The sequence below is a fragment of the Anguilla anguilla genome, chromosome 4, assembly GCF_013347855.1.
Source record: "Anguilla anguilla isolate fAngAng1 chromosome 4, fAngAng1.pri, whole genome shotgun sequence".
Lineage (NCBI taxonomy): Eukaryota > Metazoa > Chordata > Actinopteri > Anguilliformes > Anguillidae > Anguilla > Anguilla anguilla.
The window spans coordinates 11,997,025-12,016,706 of record NC_049204.1 but is presented as its reverse complement, the minus strand read 5'-3'; the positions used below and the strand labels follow the sequence as shown (position 1 = coordinate 12,016,706).

Sequence of the window (19,682 nt, the reverse complement as noted above, 5' to 3'; positions counted from 1 at the left end):
TCCGTTCTGGTTTGTTCCGTGTCTATCCTCCCTTGCAGAGCACCTGTGATGTTCACTTGTTGCCGGTCACAAAGTTTGTCACAAGATGCCTCACTTGAAGGAAGAGAGCAAAGGAAGGGCATGTGTTAAGTGGATCTGAACGCTATAGTTCACATGTGAAGAACGCTACAGTACAGAACAGCATTATCTTTATGTGAACTCTAAAGTGCACGAAAAAAAACAACCGGACCTAGATTTAATAGAAATTTTATTACAAGACAATATCAAAACAAAGGGTTTTGCATTAAACAAGGAGGCGTAGGAATTTTCAGCCTGAAAATAGGAGGAGTACTGCCTTACAGAGGGGGAAGAGGGGTGGTCTGAGAAAGTATTTAAATTGCATCATAACCAATACATTTTACGAACATTTTGATATGTATTCAGTCAAGCAGCACATTTCACATTTTTTTCAAAACCAAAGGATTTTAGTTCACATACTCCATCGATTCATTGTAAACAATAGCAACTGCACAGCTCAATGTTGAAGTCATGGTGCACCATGTACCACATGCAGTAACAACATGCCAGCACAGTGGCCAATAAGTTATGAAAGGTAAAGAACAAATGTCACAGGTCCATTAAAACAGCAATTTCAATACAAACCATTGTGCACCAAGAGAAAAGAAATAGCAATGTGTCATAGGGTGTCATTAAGAGTCTGCAAAGTGTAACAAAACTAGGAACTTTTGAACATACTGTAGTCTCACAGTTACAAAAATGGAAAACAAATTAGAATGAAATTCTGTCTTAGGAATGCATATCACTTACTACAGCACGATGTAAAACAGAAGGAAGACCATCAAAGATGTTCTGCAGACAAGCTTGAGTTTGGCAATTTATGCCATTTTAGTGTCAGTACACTTGGATTTAAAAAACTCTGCATTCACAGCTCTGGAAATATGAAATGTGTAATACAACAAATCCTGGGATACAGTATGGCTTCATATGTGAGCCATACTAAGTAGTTCTTCACAAGGAGCTTATTCTATATCATTATTACGCTGACTTCTGGAATGAAATCTGTGACACAAACTCACTTTTGCTTTGACATCAAACTACCAGATAGTAAACTTCAAGTTGGACATGTCTGAAAGCTATTTTGTAGATCTGCTGGTGTCTGACGGACACCACAAGAGCTTTGTGCCTTTCACAGCATCGTCAGGTTTGGCGACCCAATGAAAATGCACATGTGCAACTTGCATAACCGGACACCAGAAAAACCATCAGCTGGTACTAAAGGGCAGAGGCTTCTCAAAATGGCAAAATCATTTTTTGCAATAATTGTATTCCTTCATATGATACAAATGTGCTACAGATTGTTAACTGGTGCAGTACAACATAGCACCATAACAGACTTTGACATAACAGATATGCTATATAAAAACACATAAGAGACAAATGAGGAACAGGAGTGGTGACAGATACAGAAGGACCAGTCTCTTCTAACTGGGCTTGACGAGTTGATCAGTACCTGTGAGAAACACAATACATTTATTAGACACCTTGACCGCATAGCCTCTGCTTTCTCCATTCAAACGCACTTTAATACACACAGTGAAAATATATCACAGGGAACACCTGAGACATCTATCCATTATCTATACTCGCTTATCCTGGTCAGGCTCGCAGGGGGTGCTGGAGCCTATCCCAGCGTGCATTGGGCGAAAGGCAGGAATACACCCTAGACAGGCCGCCCATCTATCGCAGGACACACACCGTTATGCTGAAGACACTGCCTCTCAATTCATTTCACACAACACAGAACACCAGTATGAAGCAAAGTGGTGTACTTGTGAGATGCCATCTATAGAAACACCAACTACTCAGGGCTCATGAAACTTCGATCCAAACTTGGGGGGTGCGAGACATGCAAGGGGTCCCAGGACACTGGGTTGTATGCAAGGAGTCTCACCATGCCCTCCTTCACACGTGCAGACCGCCACCTCCCTCACCTTCTCCCTGCTTTTGCATTTGGGCCTGCATCTTGGCGATCATCTCTTGCATGCGTCGCAGCTGGGGGAGAGAACAGTGATGGTTCGTTTCCACTCGCTCACATGTGTTCCCATTGCAGGGATGGCGGTAGCTCTCAAAATGCATACAGTTGGGAGGCACTGCAGGTCTTACTAAAAGCAGGCCACTGAATGAAAGCCACTAACAGGCAGCTGCTGTTCAGTACACTTGCTTTGAGTAAATCCTTGTTCTACCTAGACTTGCCCTCACAAATACAGGCAAAGTGACTGAAAGTGAGACAAATTCTGCTAGACCATAATACACAGCATACTCAATAATGCAGTGGTACTTTAACTACCAACTGCATTTTTTTAAATATAACTCGCTTGGTTTTCAATAACAATAGCATTCAAGAGTTTAAATAACAGCAAAAATAATAGTGACAGTCAGATTGGTTGGTGCAATGTAATCCAATTTTGAAAGGAAAAAAAAAACACCGATATTTGGGGGAGGACAGGGGAAGGGTTTTGTCTTTGGCATTGCTAATTATCGTCCCTTCAATGTGAAACTAATACTTTTTAAAGGGGGTCTGTGAAGAGTAGATGCATGTAGAGATCCACAAGTGGTGTGTGAACTTTAAGGTCACTATGGTCATTACAGATGGGGATTCTGGGATGGTGGAGGACCCAACATGAGTATGTTTAGTAATGGACTAGTTCGAGAAGGAAAGGATGCCTGTGAAAGATGATCTTACCTCAGCCTCTTTCTCCAAGAGGATCTTGTCCTTGTCCATTCCAACCATTTTGGCTCCCTTTCTGTAACACAGGGCACAAGCGATGGGTGACTCCCTCTCCCACAGCTACCCTCATGACCCATTTTCGTCATGAAATTTTAAAAATTTAAACCATAAATTCAACCAAAAACTCCGGCAATAGCACTGATGAAAGGACTGTTACCTTCAAAAAGTTGCTGATAGAGGGAAAATGGAGTTTAGATAAATGGTAATATTTTTCATACATTGAGCTCCATAATGTTTGGGACAAAGAAAAAAAAAAATTTTTTTTTATTTGGCTCCCTCAGCCTAGTACACTTGAGCAAACCATCAACCGAATTACTTGTGTGAATGCAGGGTCAGCAAACAAACCTGGCTTTCCTGTTTTTGCAGCTAACTACTGGTTTACATTTTGCAATGTAGCCTCTGTAGTTCAGTTTCTGAAGTCTTGCGCAAACAGTAGTCACCTCCTGAAGAATGTTTCTGATTGTTTCTGATGATGTTGAGTTCAACTAAGAACAATAATATTGCAAATGGCTACAGGGCAAATTCTACCTGAAAAACTGGCTTATCCTACCTTGCACATAGTTGCCAACAGGCCAAGTATGAATGGTCTGTAAATTTTTCGATAAGAACCCCAGTGTTCCCAGTTAGCCATGGTTTAATCATATTAGAATTTCAATAACACAGAGTTTTACTACAACTTGTGTACACCGGCCCAGCTGCAAAGTCCGGCAGCCATGAAATGCAACCCATTTCCAACAGCGATTTGAGCTTCCACAACACAACGTATAATCCTCTAAATTACCTTCCATTATGGTTTTCCTTTTAAAGTTTTATAAGAACCGCTTCAAAGAAAGATTAGACTTTAGAGGCTTGAGAAGTTGTATTTCGACAATGGCGAGATGAAGCAAGGCTCTTGACCAGCAGGCGTCTCTCATTCTAACAACAACAGCGGCCCCTGCAGGCAGAGCACCAAACTGCACGCACTGTGCAGCTTTAGGGCACAGTGCGGGAGTCAGGAGAGGTGAGATGCGCACACATATAAATAGAGGACAGGAGAGGAGCGAGGGCAGAGGGGAGTTGTAGAAAGACGAGTGCTGCAAGGAAGACAGGGCTGTGGGAGCACATATGGAGCTGTGCCTGAGCCTACTGGCGGTTCCCCCCTCCCCCTCCCCCTCCCCCTCTCCAGGTTCCGCTGGGTCGCTGCGCTTATGAGCTCGTGTCGTGTGAATCGGGGGGGAGGGGGCGCTCTCGGTCTCCGTCGCCTCGGGGAGCGGCAGCGGGGTGACCGTCTCCGCTCAGGGCCCGTGAGTCATCTCAGCGCACATGCCGCACGACTGAGAAACAAACAAGGGCGCCATGGCGAATCGGCCTCAGGGGACGGCTGCGCTTGCTCTCTCTCTCTCGCTCTCAACGAAGCACGAAACACAAATCTGCAAGTCATTAGCGCTTCAAAGCCGCTATAATTAAAAGCAGATATTTTAAGAGGAACGTGACCGTTTATTACAGAACTCTTTTCTAAAAAGTGTATCTCAAGTATATGTGCTTTGAAAGCAGCGCAAGTACGCCTGCAAGTAGGCTATGTGGCTTGTCCAGAATTGTACATTTTGAATAAAGGAGGCTGCCGCACACTCAAGCATCGATGCATCTTTTCATACGAGTGCCTTCAGAGTGTTTGGTGCCGAAACGTCGGTTCTAGTTTAAAATAGACATTTTGTGCATCGAAGCTAGAGTGTGCAGCAACCTTCGGTCTTTATGTTCACGCCCCACTGGCCAGCGCCTCTGTAATCCAGACATGCGTTATCCCCACTACACAGAATTGCACATTTTAACATACTGAGAACACCCTGAAAGCGTATGTCTGAATGTGTGTGTGTGTGTGTGTGTGTGTTTATGTGTATGCGTGTGTGCGTCTATATGTATGTGTATGCATATGTGTATGTGTGTGTGTGTGTGTGTGTGTGTGTGTATGTGTGTGTGTGTCTGTGTTTGTGTATGCGTGTGTGCGTCTGTATGTATGTGAATGCATGTGTGTGTGTGTGTGTGTGTGCGCGCCCATGAGATTCTGCAGGGTCTCAAATGGCTGCAGAGGGAATGTATTCCACCCCACTGCCCGCCACACGGCTCCAGGAAGCCCTGTGGCAGAGCTGCTCCCATGCGAGCAGTTAATGGCAACCACTGTTTCAACTGTAAACAAACGACGAGAGCCCAGCGCTTTACAGTCGCAAAGCTAAAGTCAATATTTTCCGTTACGCCACCACCATTTTCCCTCTCCGACTCAAAGTCATCCGCGCTCCAGCTGAAGGGGCGTGGCCCGCGGGTGACGCCGGCCAGTCTCAGGGGACGTGCGGAAAGACAGGCGGACGGGTACGTACGCAGGCGACGGAGGCAGAACGTAACCGTGGGAAGACAGCCTCCCGCCACGTTTGAGGCGCTCGGAGCGGAAGTTCTCGTAGTGCAGGTCCTGGGTCACCTCCTGCAGATCCTGCATGTGCGTTCTGTGGGAAAGACCGGCCGTGTTTAGGCAAAGAACATCCAGTGCGCGCCGCACCTTCGACATACAGTGCGGTTTGGTAAATATTTGGACAGCGATACAATTTTTGTCTGCGCTACAACACACTGGATTTGAAATGAAACAACGAATGTGAGGTTAACGTTCAGTCAGCTTGACGGTATCATCATCCATATCTGGCTATCCGTGTAGGAAATACAGCCTTTTTAAATACATGGCCAGTGGACAAGACATCTTATTCGGTTTTAATATTTTTCACAAGCACAACAACTAGAAGTAAAACAGCATTTTTCTTGAATAAATGTCTCAAATGTTTCCCACCCCACATTGTGAGATAAGTGCATTTATCTGCCTTTGATGTCCCAATCACCTTTGTGTGGAAACACAGTCCATGCTTTTAAATATAAACAGTTAGCAGTAATGAAACACAGATATAAGCTATGGGTGGCCATGCTGTGAGCGGCTCCTCTGCCTCTGGAGTTGGTGTCTCTGGAGCCCCCTCAGCACCCCCCTCCCGTCCCACGGGCCCACTAAGCAGGGGAGAGACTCACATGAGCATGGTGCGCAGCTTGAGAAAGTCATTATGCTCGGGGTTCTCCACCTCCACCACCCCCCAGGGGTACAGGCGGCCGCGGACCTTCTTCCCCTTGCCGTCGATCTGCTGGTTGGAGCCCACCACCGCAAAGGGCACACTGGCCTGAAGACATGAGACAGCCATGGCCTGTCATAGTCCGACCACAGAATGGATGGGTGGGGTGGGGTGGGGGTGGGGGTGGGGGGGGGGAGCAGCAGGGGGTACGGCGAAGGCGGTCAAAGCACACCTTCAAAACACGCGTCTGCTCCTTGAAGTCCTCGTCCTCGTCGGACTCGGCGTCGGGAAGGTGGTAGATCTTGATGTTGTGCTCCTCGATCTCGTCCAGGACCTGCGTGGAGGACGTAGCAGGCGGTCACACTACCATCTGCTGCGGCCTTTGCCTAATGCTGTTGGGTTGTTTTTTCTTGTTACACGCATCAACACATTCATGTTCTTAACCTTCATTGTACCAAAAAAAAAAAAAACACTTTCAGACTAAATTGGCAAATTGGCACATGCGTAACAATACTAATTAATGCCAGTTTCAGGGAAAGGCAAGACCTTTGAGCTGATCAAGTACAGGGGAGTAGAGGAGCCAATCTTACCCTGCGCTTGAATCTCTCGCACTCCTTCAGAGTAAGAGTGTCAGCCTTGGCGATGACAGGCACCACATTGACTTTGTTGTGAATGGCCTTCATGAACTGAACGTCCAGTGGCTTCAGACTGCAGTAGAGTCAGAGTGGAACAGGGGTTGGATGAGGCACCGCACACAGAGAGAGAGGACCCACTTAACCCTGCCGACTGGCACACACTCCACACACATGCATAAAAATCACGTGAAATCAGAGGTGGAAAATCCAGGTTCAGAAAGTAAGTCCTCCCAAGTATTTTGTTCCAATCACTGGGATTTGCCAGTGATTTAAACAATTCTTGAGTCAGGAGGTAGAACTAATATGTGAAATCAGCTGGCTGACATTTAGCAACATAGTGGCAGAATGTGCACACTTCGTCATTCCACCACTAGGGGGCACCGGCACTTCTCTCACCCGTGCCCCAGCGGGGAGATGAAGTAGAAGCAGCAGTGCACTCTGTTGTCCACGATGTGCCTGCGGTTCAGGCCGCTCTCGTCGTGCAGGTAGCGCTCAAACTGCTCGTCGATGTAGGAGATGATGGTACTGAAGCTGAAAATGGGGAGAAAAAGGTATAGCATGATGAAGCAGCGAGCAGCAAACCGTGTTTAAAAAACCCATGGTTCTCGCCCAATGCATGCTGGGATAGGCTCCAGCACCCCACCTGACCCTGCCCAGGATAAGCGGGTACAGATAATGGATGGATTGACAGATAAAAACCTCATCGTACACGAGCCAGGCCAGTCTCTCACTTGAAACCAATGCCATGAGTGTAGCATGAAACAGCCCTGACAAGCTCAAAACAGTCAATATTTGACAACGGGAAATTAAACATTTAATATTGTGTAGTGTCACTTTAACTGGGAAAAGCTCCTCTGAAATGCTAGCCTGCGAGCTGGGGAAACCTCATTTTTCCAGAATTCCAGATGTTTCCTTCTGTAGATGGTTTTAACAGGACTAGAGTATGCATAAAAAGAGTGGGAGACATGGCGGAATATGGACGTGAACAAGGGGACGCCGCACATGGAGTGACGAGTCAATGGACGACGGACGGAGTGTAGCACAGTGGGTAAGGAACTAGACTTGTAACCGAAAGGTTGCAGGTTCGATTCCCGGGTAGGACACTGCCGTTGTACCCTTGAGCAAGGTACTTAACCGAAATTGCTTCAGTATATATCCAGCTGTATAAATGGATACAATGTAAAATGCTATGTAAAAAAGTTGTGTAAGTCGCTCTGGATAACAGCGTCTGCTAAATGCCTGTAATGTAATGTAATGGACAGGTGTTGGGTCACCAAATTTCCCATGGCTCCTGACTGCAGCGGGTTGGGGAGGCTTGCCATGTGTGTGATTTATAAGCTCCGCCCTCGCTTGAGTGACACTGAATGAATGACACTGCAGTATAACCTTCTCTCGTGCATGAAAATGCAAGGTTTTTCATTACACACTAGTTTTAGTTCCTGGAGATCTCAAAGAGAGTTTTGCTTGGTAAGATATTCAACTGCATATTGATAAGATTCCCCACATACTTCACACCATCTGAGTCAGCCTCAACACATTTAATGTGCTGCTGAAGAACTTGAGAGCTGTCAGCACTGCTCTGTCCAAAGTTTTCTTCTAAAATCAATGCATTACAGAAGACCCTTTCAAATGTACGTTCACACAAAAACGTATTCATGACGTGTATTCATGATTAAAAACAATTTATTTATGATTCAATGGATTAGGCAAGGCTAGCCACTGTTACTTCCAAATGTGAGGTTTTAATTCACCACTCCTTCAGGACAATTTTAGAACCTTGCCTCTTCAATAGGAGTACCATTTTATATTCACTAAGGTTACAAGAATGATGTGGGAAATCTGCAAAAAAACTTGTGAATGTGAATTTAGTGAATGCACTACCATGGTTTCATTCTGACCTGTGGTACCTTTCCAAATGCACACAGCACATTTTATACTTGCAAATGTGACTGCAAGTGTAACTGCAAGCACATTGTGCAAATGTAAACCACAGGCTGTGCAACTGTAAACCACAGGCACGCAATCGATTAATTTAAATGTTGTTTCGAACCAGCTATGCTATACTTGATGCTCACGTGCTACTGTAAAGGCGCAGAGTGTGGCGTACCAGTCTTGGCTGTTGATGGCATCTCCATATCCGGGCGTGTCCACCACGGTGAGGCGGAGCTTCACCCCTCGTTCCTCTATCTCCACGGTGGAGGCCTCAATCTGAACAGTACGCTCTATCTTCTCTGTAGGACAACAGTGCGACCCAAACTGACAATGTCACAGACTTTCCTCTGGGAGCAGATTCTCAAAGGCTGACATTATTTGTTAATCAGTCTTCCATTTCTCAAATATCTAGTATCAATACTATTGTCAAAGCTGGGATCAATTCTATTTCATTTATTTCAGTTAATGAATAAATTCCAGTTAATTTCCTGAAGAAAAATCCATTACGTGCTGAGAATTAATTGAATTTCATCTCATTTCCTAAATACACTAAATTTAAAGGGACTGACTCTTGAACTCTAGCTCTCATAATTATAAAAGGCATTTTCTGGGCTTCTGGGTGGCTTGTCCATTAAGGCACTGTTCTGGCACAGGGCTGTGCCCACAGGTATTGATTCTAGATCGTGCCAGGCAGCAGGGTGGCACACACTTGGCTGTAGTATCGTTGTATTGACTAAAACCTTTGAATCCAATCCTATATGCATTCAACTAACTAGGAGAAGGTAGCTTAACTTGCTAATTGAAAGGTTTTAATGTTGCTCATGCCCGAGCAAAAGGCACTCTCAAATATTAATTTCAGATCCATTAAAAAGCTATCCTCTGCTGATTGTAGTCCTAGCTGTAATACCGAGCCAATATTTTCTCTATTCGTGTACAGCTGTTCATCTCAAATATGTGGCAGGTGTGTTAACTCACCTTCATAAATCAGGCTTGTTTGCAAGTATGTGACTGTCGTGACTATCAGATTATAAAAAGAAGTACTATGGATGCTCAGCAGGCCATCATGGGCTAAATTACTCCACTAGGACCTCTTATCCACCATGCAGAAAAGTACCCTTAGGGGGTAAACATGACTCAGTAAAAAAAGCTGATTTCCCAATGTAGCATTGTATAAACTATGGAGTTGGAATGCAATTACAAGTAACTGTGAAACCACCAGTACGAGCGACAGAAACCAACCAGTTATTTGCATTTGCAATTAAATTAGAGTACGCAATAGATGCCCTTCAACAGAATTATCAGAAATGACTCGGAATACACTTGAAAAGGATAGCATGCTCCACTCTCTGGTCGCATTTTGTTTGTTCATTTTGTATTATAATCTTGTATGGACATCTCAATTCGGATTCTGACACACCGTGGCCACGTGTTTAGCAGGAAGCAGCCCATAATTGCAGTACAGATGGGTGAACCATCAGCAAAAACAGCCAAGAAGGGGACTGCTTGCCTGCAGCTCCTGGGAGAATACGCTCTGGGTACAGGTCCGTGAGGAACAGGCTGTTTATAAGGGTGGACTTCCCCATGCCAGACTCTCCTGTGAAAGGAGGAAGAAAAGCACAGCTACTTTCAACATGTAACTAAATTCAGTGATATTTCCACCTTCTTCCTTCAATTTCCTTCTTCCATTTGCTTCACAGACGATTCATGGTCAATATCATTAAGGTATACAATTCAACTAGCAGGGTCACAGATCAAATAGATCTCAAAATGTTTTGTACTACATTTACCTACAAGATACAAGCTCTGCTTGTATGACCAAACCTGCATTTAGTGCTTTATTCATGCTGGACTGTATAGAAGTGAGGCAGATTAGGCACTGCAGACAGATTCTACTGTGAATCATTCTGAACACAATAAATCCTCCCATTGTTGAAACAGTATTTGCAAATGCTTGCTTACATACTCCACCCCATGGATGAAACTCAGGATCACACCAAAGCCACAGATGGAGAAGGATTTGGCAAGACATGTAATAATGTAAGGCAAGGGAAAATGGTGTTGTACTAGTAGTCAGATTTTATTCCATGTGGGAACTTACTGCAAATGTTCTGAACACTCTTACTATATTAAGATAATACAGAAAGCAGCCACGCAGCTTCTCTATAATCATCCCAAGCATGCTCATGTCACACCCCTCCTTACCTAACTTCACTGGCTACCTGTTACAGCCTGTGCAAAATTTAAAACCTTGGTACTAGCCTACAGGGCAGTGAAGGGAAATGCCCTTCCATACCTCCAATCAATCTTCAAATCCAACACCCCACCCAAACATTTCCGTTTGGCTCTCCGATCCCTGCACAATCCCTTCTCCCAGGCATGATGCATTCTACTGGCCCCCCCAGTCGTGGAACCAACTTCCCACACCAGTGAAGGCAGCAGACTGAAGACTGACTTTTTCAGACTCTTACTTCCTTTCCCATCTGCTCCCCATAACACTCCTATCTTTTGTGCCAAATCATATTATAATATCGTGTTCTTGTACTACTTCTTTACTGATGTAAGAACTGTACTTGCAGGTCTGACAATGTTGTTAGCCAGGTCTGGCACGACTGATCAGGTGAATGTACTTATGTTCCTGGGTTGTACATCTGCTAAAGTACATCTGATAAATTAATGTAATATTGAAACCAGGCATTTCCACACAGTCATGATTCCCGATTTAATTAGACAACTAACAGTCACCAAAATGCTTGATGAGCATGACAATGTGACTCATATGCTATGACCGTCTCAATCACCAGAACAGAACCCACTTAACCATTTATAAGAGATTCTAGAACATCATCTCAGGCAGCGTTTTCCACCTCCATTAACAAGGCATGGACTTAGTGGAAGACTGGTGTTGCATCCTCCGGCCAAATTTCAGACACTGGTACATTCTGTGCTATGGGAGATACAAGCTGTTCTAGAGGCACATGATGGCCCAATACCCTATTATGTAATTTCATTTCGGTGTTTCTACCTTTTTTGCCACTATTTGTACATACTTCGGTCCTAAACCGCATAAAACCTGGTTGCCACATTCCACTGAATTTCTGTGGGACATACGAAAAATAATACATGTACAAAGTTCTGTGTATGCAGCACTCATGTGCTGGGTCATATCTGTACAAGTTCATACAACTTCTTTTTGCCTAAAAAGAGCAGGGAATGACATAAATTCTGGGAGTATCACAGATATCTGCCTGGATGAAGAAAACAAATACCTACCCACCACCATGAGGGTGAACTCAAAGCCTTTTTTGACAGACTTGCGATGGACCTGGTTTGGGAGGTTGGCAAAGCCGACATATCCAGGAGTCTCTGGGTTGGTGAAAGGGCTCTGCTGTGTAGAGAGAGCTCTGTACCATTAACCCAGTTATCCAGTACAATAAAGCCAACAGGCTTCAGATGAATAACATTAAAAGACCAAGCACAACAAATCCAAAATCCAAAACAGCAGCAGAATATGGTTAGTTTGCACCTTCTCTGAATTTCCTACTAGAGATGGATTTCAAATACATGTTTTTACACAACTGAACTGAGGAAGTGTAGTAGATGAAGAGTATTTTTACACAATTCGTCATTGAGCTTGCACAGATTGAAAGCTCTGTCTTAAAAGAAGACAATCAATAAGCACTCTAAGCTTATTGAACTTCCAATTTTAAAATCCTTTAATCTCATCATTGTCAAAATCCATTTCTCAGATTTTCAAAAAGTCAAGGTCAAATTAATTGCGGCACATTGGGGATTGTACATGTAGCAATAGACAAAGAAAAAAGAGAAAATGCTGAAGAGTTTAATACACAAATACACCGAATAATGCTAAAAATCTGCTAAAATATTGAATTCAGCACATTCCTAAAGTCATCTTTTTCTACACGTCTAAGCTTCCATTATCCATCATTCTTTTTCTCTAGAGATTGCTATTCATGAAGCTTTATTTAAAGCCAAAATTAAATGGGCTTCTTGGAATCAAGTGTGTCCACACATTTGACATTGTAACAACATTCAAGCCTTCACATTGACACCAGAAACACATGGACCTTACCTTTGGTTTGTCCGACTGTGACATTTTGAGTTAAAACCTGGCAGACAGAGATTACAAATGTGTAAATAACACGTACACAGGCACAAGATATCCATTAAAGTCCACCCAGCAACCGAGCAAAACAATAAAATGTATAAAATATTGGCAAATAGCAAGCAACTATAATAAAAACTGAACAGGAGGCTTTCATACAGCTGCATCTCTATACGTAAATTAGCCAGTAATAGGCACGAGGAATGTATGCAGCAATATCCTAAACCGGCGGTTCTCAAACGCAGTCCTGGGGGCACCCCGTGTACATTGGTTTTCATTCCAACCACAATTGCAGTCCCAGGACTTTAACAAGCTGTTAATTCTTCTTAATTAGGTGCTATTTAGAGGGGATTGTTTCACCTCTTCAGCCACATTATGCCAGAAATGGCTATGCAGGTCATGAATAATAAAATTCCCATGTTCATATTGTGATATATTGCAAACAATTAGGCTATATAAAAAAACAGGTAACTTTAAAAAAAAATCAAATGAAAGACTGTGGTTAATCAGTAGCTTCCTAAGTAGGTTGGTGAACACGTGTTTAATTTATTAGATTTTTTTCTTAAACCTGTTAACAGAGCAGGTTTGGCATGCTATTTGCTTTGTCATGGAACTCTCCATTATCTTCCAGATGGCTAGTTTTAATGGTCAGGTGTCCACACTTTCACCAATTAGGAGCATATTGATTCACCTCAGCCTTTCATTTGATAAGCTAAAAAAATAATCAGCTACTTTTCATGCAATTGTTTGCAATATAGCACAATGTGAACATGGGAATTTGATTTTCCATGGCATGCATAGCCATTTTGGACAATGTTGGTAAATAATCCCTATAAACATGAAAAGTACCTCATTAAGAAAAATTAACAGTTTGTTAAAATTCTGGGATTGCAATTGAAGTCAGAATGAAACCAGCATACATGCCCACCCATGACTGAATTTGAGAACCACTGTCCAAAACAGCACTGAGGAAACAGTACACATGGTATTTTCCTAAGCAGAAACCTGAATATCAATGGATAGAAAAGGGGGAGAAGATTTTGGAAATATGTAAATTGGGGGTAAAGTGGCCCAGATTCCCTAATCATTAGTACCTCTTGGGAAATGACTAAATCCAGTTTCCCTCACCTAAATAGAAAGACATTTGTCTCATGTTCAGGCACAAAAGCAGTGTTTTTTTTTTTTTCAAATGGTCGTCCATAAATTCGTTGGCTTACTCAACCAATTTCCCTGTGCATGTTATAGATAGACTCTTGCATCAAGGCTGGCCCATGAAGTCTTGCATATCGACGTGTTTATAGGGTACCTCTCAACCTCTAGAAACTGAAACGCTCTAAATGCACAACCTACACCGTATGACAATGACAGTTGACAATTGGGAGATCTATCAGAGTTGTGGCTGCAATACCTTCCTGTAACATCTAATGGCTAGTTATTGTCTCCTAGCTGCCTGTCGTTCGAATAATTGTCCATCCGAATAGCTGCTGAAAGTCAACAAATAAGAATTCTGGTGAATTCGGTTTTTGTTCTGTGTTGGTGTTACCTGACATTGTCACCAAAAGAATGGACAGTGCAACTGAACCTGTGCACAAGGCAGCATCAAACCACGCCACTGATCATACTCAAAGCATAAGAGTATTAACAGTGTTACTTGCACATTATTGCTCCTGCTGCGCTTTAGCGGTTCTTTGGAACATGGTATTATGGCGTGGACTAGTGCATGGTAAAGCATTATATCATTTATATGTTAGATTCATTAACTTTTAACTGAATTACGCGTCGTCTTCCCAAGTCCCGTGCTCTTATGAGTAAATGCATCCCATGGAACAGGGCATCTGCCAAATGTATAAATAAACACAAACTATCAGATATACGGTGTAACTAGGTTAGCAATTTTCTCCATTCACTCAGCTAATCTGCCAAACTCGTCTGTAAATGAAAAAAAAACACTAGTAGCCTATGTTACAAAATGTCAACGCTCAAATAACACGATACCCCGTGATAAAACTACCTCGAACACTAGGCTAACACAAGTAAAACTAGCTCGACATACCAAACCAAATTACCTATCGCTACCTGCCAATCTAACATTATCATCACTTTAACTAGTCAGCTAGTTAAATGCTTGCTAGCAAACCGTGGACCGCAACGATTAAATATAGCCTAAAATCAGCTATACCACTTTCAGCTGGTCCCAAGTTTCAAAATGACAAGGCACTATATTATTTCACATCAGTAGCCTTTACTTACCTTAACACACGGTCCGGAGAAATACCAAGCACAACAGTTTGCCAGTCTGCGGTAGCCTATAGGTTGGGGTTGATGAAATCATCGTCAGGTCCAAAGATTCCACAAATTCCAGAAAGGCAAATGGCCAATTAGCTACCTAACGTTAGGTGTCTTGGCAACGTGTCTTCAGGGTAGGCTTTCGAGTAGCGCTCCGAAAATATTCCTACACCCCACAGTCCTGTTTAGCTCCCAGCCTGGATGAACGACGCTTTCGTCGGAGCTGAAGCGTGCGTTAAAGTTATTAATTTAATTTGAATTCAAATAGCCTTGCAAATGACTGCAGTTGCTTGTATTTTTACGTAGGGTTAAATTATTAGTATTTATTCATACGTGTTATCCAAAACAATAGGGAAATCCACAATTGGAATTTCTGGAAATGCATATTCATCTATATAACCGGAAAATAAATATGCTACTATTGGTGATTTCTGCTGTGAGAACCACAATTCCATCCAGATAACCTACTGTTTCTCATTGCAAAGAAGATACCTCGCTCTCCCATCCTCATATGGCTCAATATGTCCTCCTAGTGGTGAGTGTGCAAACTTTGGTTCTTCTTAGTGGTTTAAAAGCACAGATTGTTTAGTAATTACAGATGACTAAATTATGACCTACAATAGCCCGTGAAGCAAGATCTGCCATGAAATAGGCGCTAGAAAGGGGATTTACACCGTATAGATCATTTAATTCCCACAGGACTAAAATTAGCTCCAGTGCCAAAGTCCAGAATGAGCCACTCACTAACTTTTCATCTTTAGCTAATTAAGATGTTTTGTATGTTAAAATGTAGTTCCAGGTTACAATTTTATAAATTTATTAATTTATCTAATGCACTTGAAATGAAGATAAGATGTGACATTGCCTTGAAAGTAGGTTATAAATATTATAAACCCTGCTAGCTACTGCATACACGCACACGACATCTTTTTGGCAGTTTCAGGAATCATTGCAGGATACGTACAGAATCCTGCAATGAAACTGGTGACAATTACCTTACATTGTTATACCAGATTTATTTCAGTCATGCTTCTCTCAGTCATGGATTCAGGAGAAAGTGACATCTTCACCCGAATCACTGACATTTACAGTTTTATATTTAATTGAATCATGAGCTTAATATCAAATTCTTATTTTTGAAAGCTAATATGTGTTTTATATGTAGGCTATATGACAAGTTCTAAAGATGTCTTGACACATTTCGTCAAATGTCAGTATCCGGCAACTCTCCTGGCGCTGTTCGCAAATGGAACAACATTCGAATGAAAAAAACAAAAAAAACAAAAACATTATATACATTGTATAGGCTAGTTACCTATCCCTAAAGTGTCCTAACATTCAATTTTTTCTTTAAAAATATGTGATTCGTAGCAGTACTAGGTTCTGACGTGGCTGTAAGCCATTGGAAGCTTAGCTCTGGTATAAATATGACAGGCTTGTAGGCCGTTCGTTCACTGCTGGAGTGTCATTACAGACTTCTGCACCATATCGGGCAGACAGGAACACTAACACAAGTAAGTAACAAATTATACCCAAATCTGTTACACGAATCCCGATTGTAGCTATTATGACGAAGATGCAGCTTCTGTGTCGTAACATTTGTAGAAAGGCACAGTGTTGCTGGCTGCGAATGGCTTTTGTTTCAGGAAGATCTTCACCGTGAAAAATGTGCACAGGCTCGACTCCATGTCAATTTCTCCGGATTGTTTAGCCTTCTACCCTACTGCCTACGTGGACTGTACAAGAGCAGCAGAGTAATGATATAATCCAGAAAACACCCAACATATGTTTGTCTAGTTACGACACGAACCGTATTTCTTCTGTGTTTTCGGGGGTATTTCCCGATTGCTTTCTACGTTTTTATTCATTTTATTTTATTCAAGTTTCCAAATGGAGTCTCATCTCAGCAGATCGCTAGCTAGCTAGCTACGTGTCACATCCGCGCACGCGCAAGTCAAAGTTTATTCAAGTTTATTAAAGTTCTGTTTCATTAACCTTGTTTCACATGCGAATTTTTCTCACGCTTTCATAACTAGAATGAGGAATATGTTGATGTTTTGTTTTCATGTTTCGTTGATTAACTAGCTAACTGTAGCTTGCTAGCCCGTAAAGCAAATGGCATATGGACTTTTTGCATTGTTCACTCACAAATGGCTTGTTTGTTGTTCATATCAGTTAGCAAGCTAGCTACCCTTTTGGCAATCTAATGGTTCTGACTACCTTGCTAATTGGCTAATGCTTTGCCTCTAATCTATCGGTACAGGATCCAAAGTAACGTTACGACGTCGCTCGTGCTGTTGCCTAACATTAGTCAACAAATGTTAATACTTAAACTACGAGTCAGGTCGTCTTGACTTCGATCATCGTTTGATCAGTTCCACATGTTACTAGCTAGCCTGTAGCCTATTTCTAGTGGCTGTGTAGCGTGCTATAGCTACGTTGGAATAGGTTCCGGTTTTATTCAGATGGGACGACGCTTTTGCTTTGTCAGTATTATGTGCTAGCTAAACCTGGTGAACCATGTCTCCTTTGCGGGTGTAGCAGGCTGTTTCATGGCTAACTACAGCATATATTTTTCTTGAGGTTTTTGTTTTGCGAAACCCTGCCTGCCTAGCTACTAGCAAACAAGGTTTTTTTCTTTGACTTGTTTGTGTGTACAGACGATTAATTAAATCTTGTATCTCGTTGTGAAAACAAGACTTACGTTATAAGCACAAGTTTGCCGTTACCGGCAAAGATTTTTCTACTTTGCCACACCATGACTTACAATGTGACGCCATGTTCCATACCTGTAAAGTGTGAGGCCTACAGATTGTACTCGCAATAGTTTGCTTTACATTTGCCTGGCTTTATGCTGTCAGGCTGCTGGTGGGAACGGGAAGGGCGTGAACATCTACCGTATGGACAATGTTGGTTATCAGTATGGAAAGCAACGAAGTAATTACACATTTGTTTACGGTTTCCTTATTAGATGTACGAAAGGTGCTCTTTCCCAGACAGTGAAAAGGTGTTCCTAAATATGCAGACCGTTTTATATCAAAGGTCAGTCTGAGCAATGGGCGTGTTCTTGCAGACCTAACCCAGCTAACACTAAACATTCCCACAATGTTTCTGCAACGTTATAACATTACCAAAACATTCCAGGAACATTGTAAGAACATTTTGTGTTAGCTGGGTTTGTGGCCAGCTGGATTTGTCTTTCCTCCTGCACTACCTTGGAGCTTACTGAAAGTGGATACCTCTTAATACCTGTCTGGTGCTCCTGTCCTTCAAATGTATGTCACTTGGAGTACTGTTGAACCAGTGGGTAATCAAATATCCATGGTAGTGGATTACCTAATGCAGGCCACTTGATGGCTCAAATTTTCAGCACTGTAGCCTGCACTGTGTCCTGTCCTAAAGAGGCCAGTTGCTTGCTCTGACAGTAACCCTGCCTGTGTAAATATCTGGCCTCTACTGCTGTTGCAGTTGTGAACTGCTATTTTTTGTGTGTTCATAATGAATTGCAGATTCCAACGCAAGTTATAACGTTTTTCTGAGTAATGACTAATTACCGTCTGTTGCCCATGTTGAATGCTTTATGACTCTAGTTTTCAGAATTTCAAGGCAAAAAGGGGGTTACTACTACCCTTACAAAGTTCCCTAATTTAGTTAAATTTGCTTTTGTATGTAAAGCCAATGTCACCTGTCTTGATGCCTGGGTAGTTGGGACTTGATTATTTAGAATAATATGGTTACTGCAAGTGAAAATTCAGATGTAAGGGATCTATTTTGCCAGGGTTCTGCATTTTGAATTTTTGAACACTTCAGGCCTATCCAAGGCATTCTGAGATTCGGCGGACACCCAGGGTAATGTGCTTCCTGGTGCGGTAGGGGGTGTAGGTCAAACATCTACAGGATGAAGTGAAGGAATGTAAAAGTAACTAGAACAAAAGCACTAACTTAGTTGGACATTCACCTTTTTTTTGGGGGGGGGGGGGGGGGGGTGTGCTTTGGACAGATGTTGGACCTGATTGAATACCCTGTATGAAATGCAACCGAATCCCAGGCCAGTGCTCGGCATCAGATTGAAAACTGGTCTAGTTGTTTTTTAATTGGTCTGTCCTTTGTTCAGTAATAAAGGCTATCTTATCCATTTTCTCAAACAGTTGGACTTGTAGTGCAGACTGTCCAGTTGCAATAAACCCATGGTTAAAGGGTTCAAATAGGAATTTTGGTATTAAATAACTGCGACTTTATTGCAATTCTTCTAGTTGTTTGATGTAACATGACTGTGACAATTTGCAGGAAGCTGCAATCTGTGTGCCTTTTGACAACTGTATACCCGATTCCCTTTGTTGTTGAGCTAACCCATTGAGTGAACGGTCAGGCTCATCTTTTGTGGAACATTGTTAATGTGAGTAATGGCTTGTTTTCACTTTTTAGGCAAAAGCTGGCAGGCTGACGCGAACGGGAAGCTTTACAGGACGGATTATCTGGTAACTGACCATTTAGCTGGTAAGATCTGGTGCCTTATTTTTCTCTTCCCCTTGCTCCTCTTCTAACCCACTATTTAAGAGAAGAGGAAAAAGGAAAAAAAAAACAACTTTGATTTAACCTTTTACAGTGCAAGATAACAAATGTGTAATTTAGAATGTTCTTAACTGAACGTTCTACTTCTGATTTATAATGGTCAGTGGTGGTAGCTGAAAGTACTGGAGTTTCAAAACAGTTGGGGGAAAAAAAAAAAAGGTCCATAAACCCTAATCTTCAAAGGGTTGAGAAACGATTACCCATTCCACCAGGTTTTGTTTTGTTGTCCACTAATGGCCTGGAATCCAGCGGTAAACGGATGCCACTCA

General features: G+C 42.5%; 2 protein-coding genes across 5 annotated transcripts in view; one reads left to right on the top strand and one right to left on the bottom strand.

Moving 5' to 3' along the window:
* Nucleotides 1-230: 230 nt before the first annotated feature.
* LOC118224752 (septin-2-like) lies at nt 231-15,272 on the bottom strand. 3 transcript variants are annotated; one of them, XM_035412430.1, is made up of 13 exons: nt 14,806-15,272; nt 12,523-12,559; nt 11,703-11,814; nt 9,940-10,026; nt 8,608-8,731; nt 6,897-7,031; nt 6,456-6,573; nt 6,098-6,199; nt 5,828-5,973; nt 5,140-5,262; nt 2,744-2,804; nt 1,952-2,052; nt 231-1,510 (listed from the first exon to the last, which is right to left on the bottom strand). In XM_035412430.1, exons 2-12 carry the CDS (start codon nt 12,544-12,546, stop codon nt 1,963-1,965), a joined length of 1,122 nt encoding a protein of 373 aa, XP_035268321.1. In that variant the 5' UTR covers nt 12,547-12,559; nt 14,806-15,272; the 3' UTR covers nt 231-1,510; nt 1,952-1,962. The 3 variants fall into 3 exon arrangements, with proteins under 3 accessions (XP_035268321.1, XP_035268320.1, XP_035268319.1); XM_035412429.1 differs by having other exon boundaries at nt 1,992-2,052; nt 11,703-11,817; nt 14,806-15,271; XM_035412428.1 differs by having other exon boundaries at nt 11,703-11,817; nt 14,806-15,269.
* The window catches only part of hdlbpa (high density lipoprotein binding protein a), a 20,076-nt gene continuing 15,666 nt past the window's right edge, over nt 15,273-19,682 (top strand). The window contains exons 1-2 of one of the 2 annotated variants that reach the window (XM_035412426.1): nt 15,273-15,376; nt 19,267-19,338. The gene's annotated coding sequence lies outside the window, so the exon portion shown is untranslated. Of the gene's footprint in view, nt 15,377-16,286; nt 16,356-19,266; nt 19,339-19,682 lie in introns of those variants that run through there. The other variant, XM_035412425.1, reaches the window with a different exon arrangement.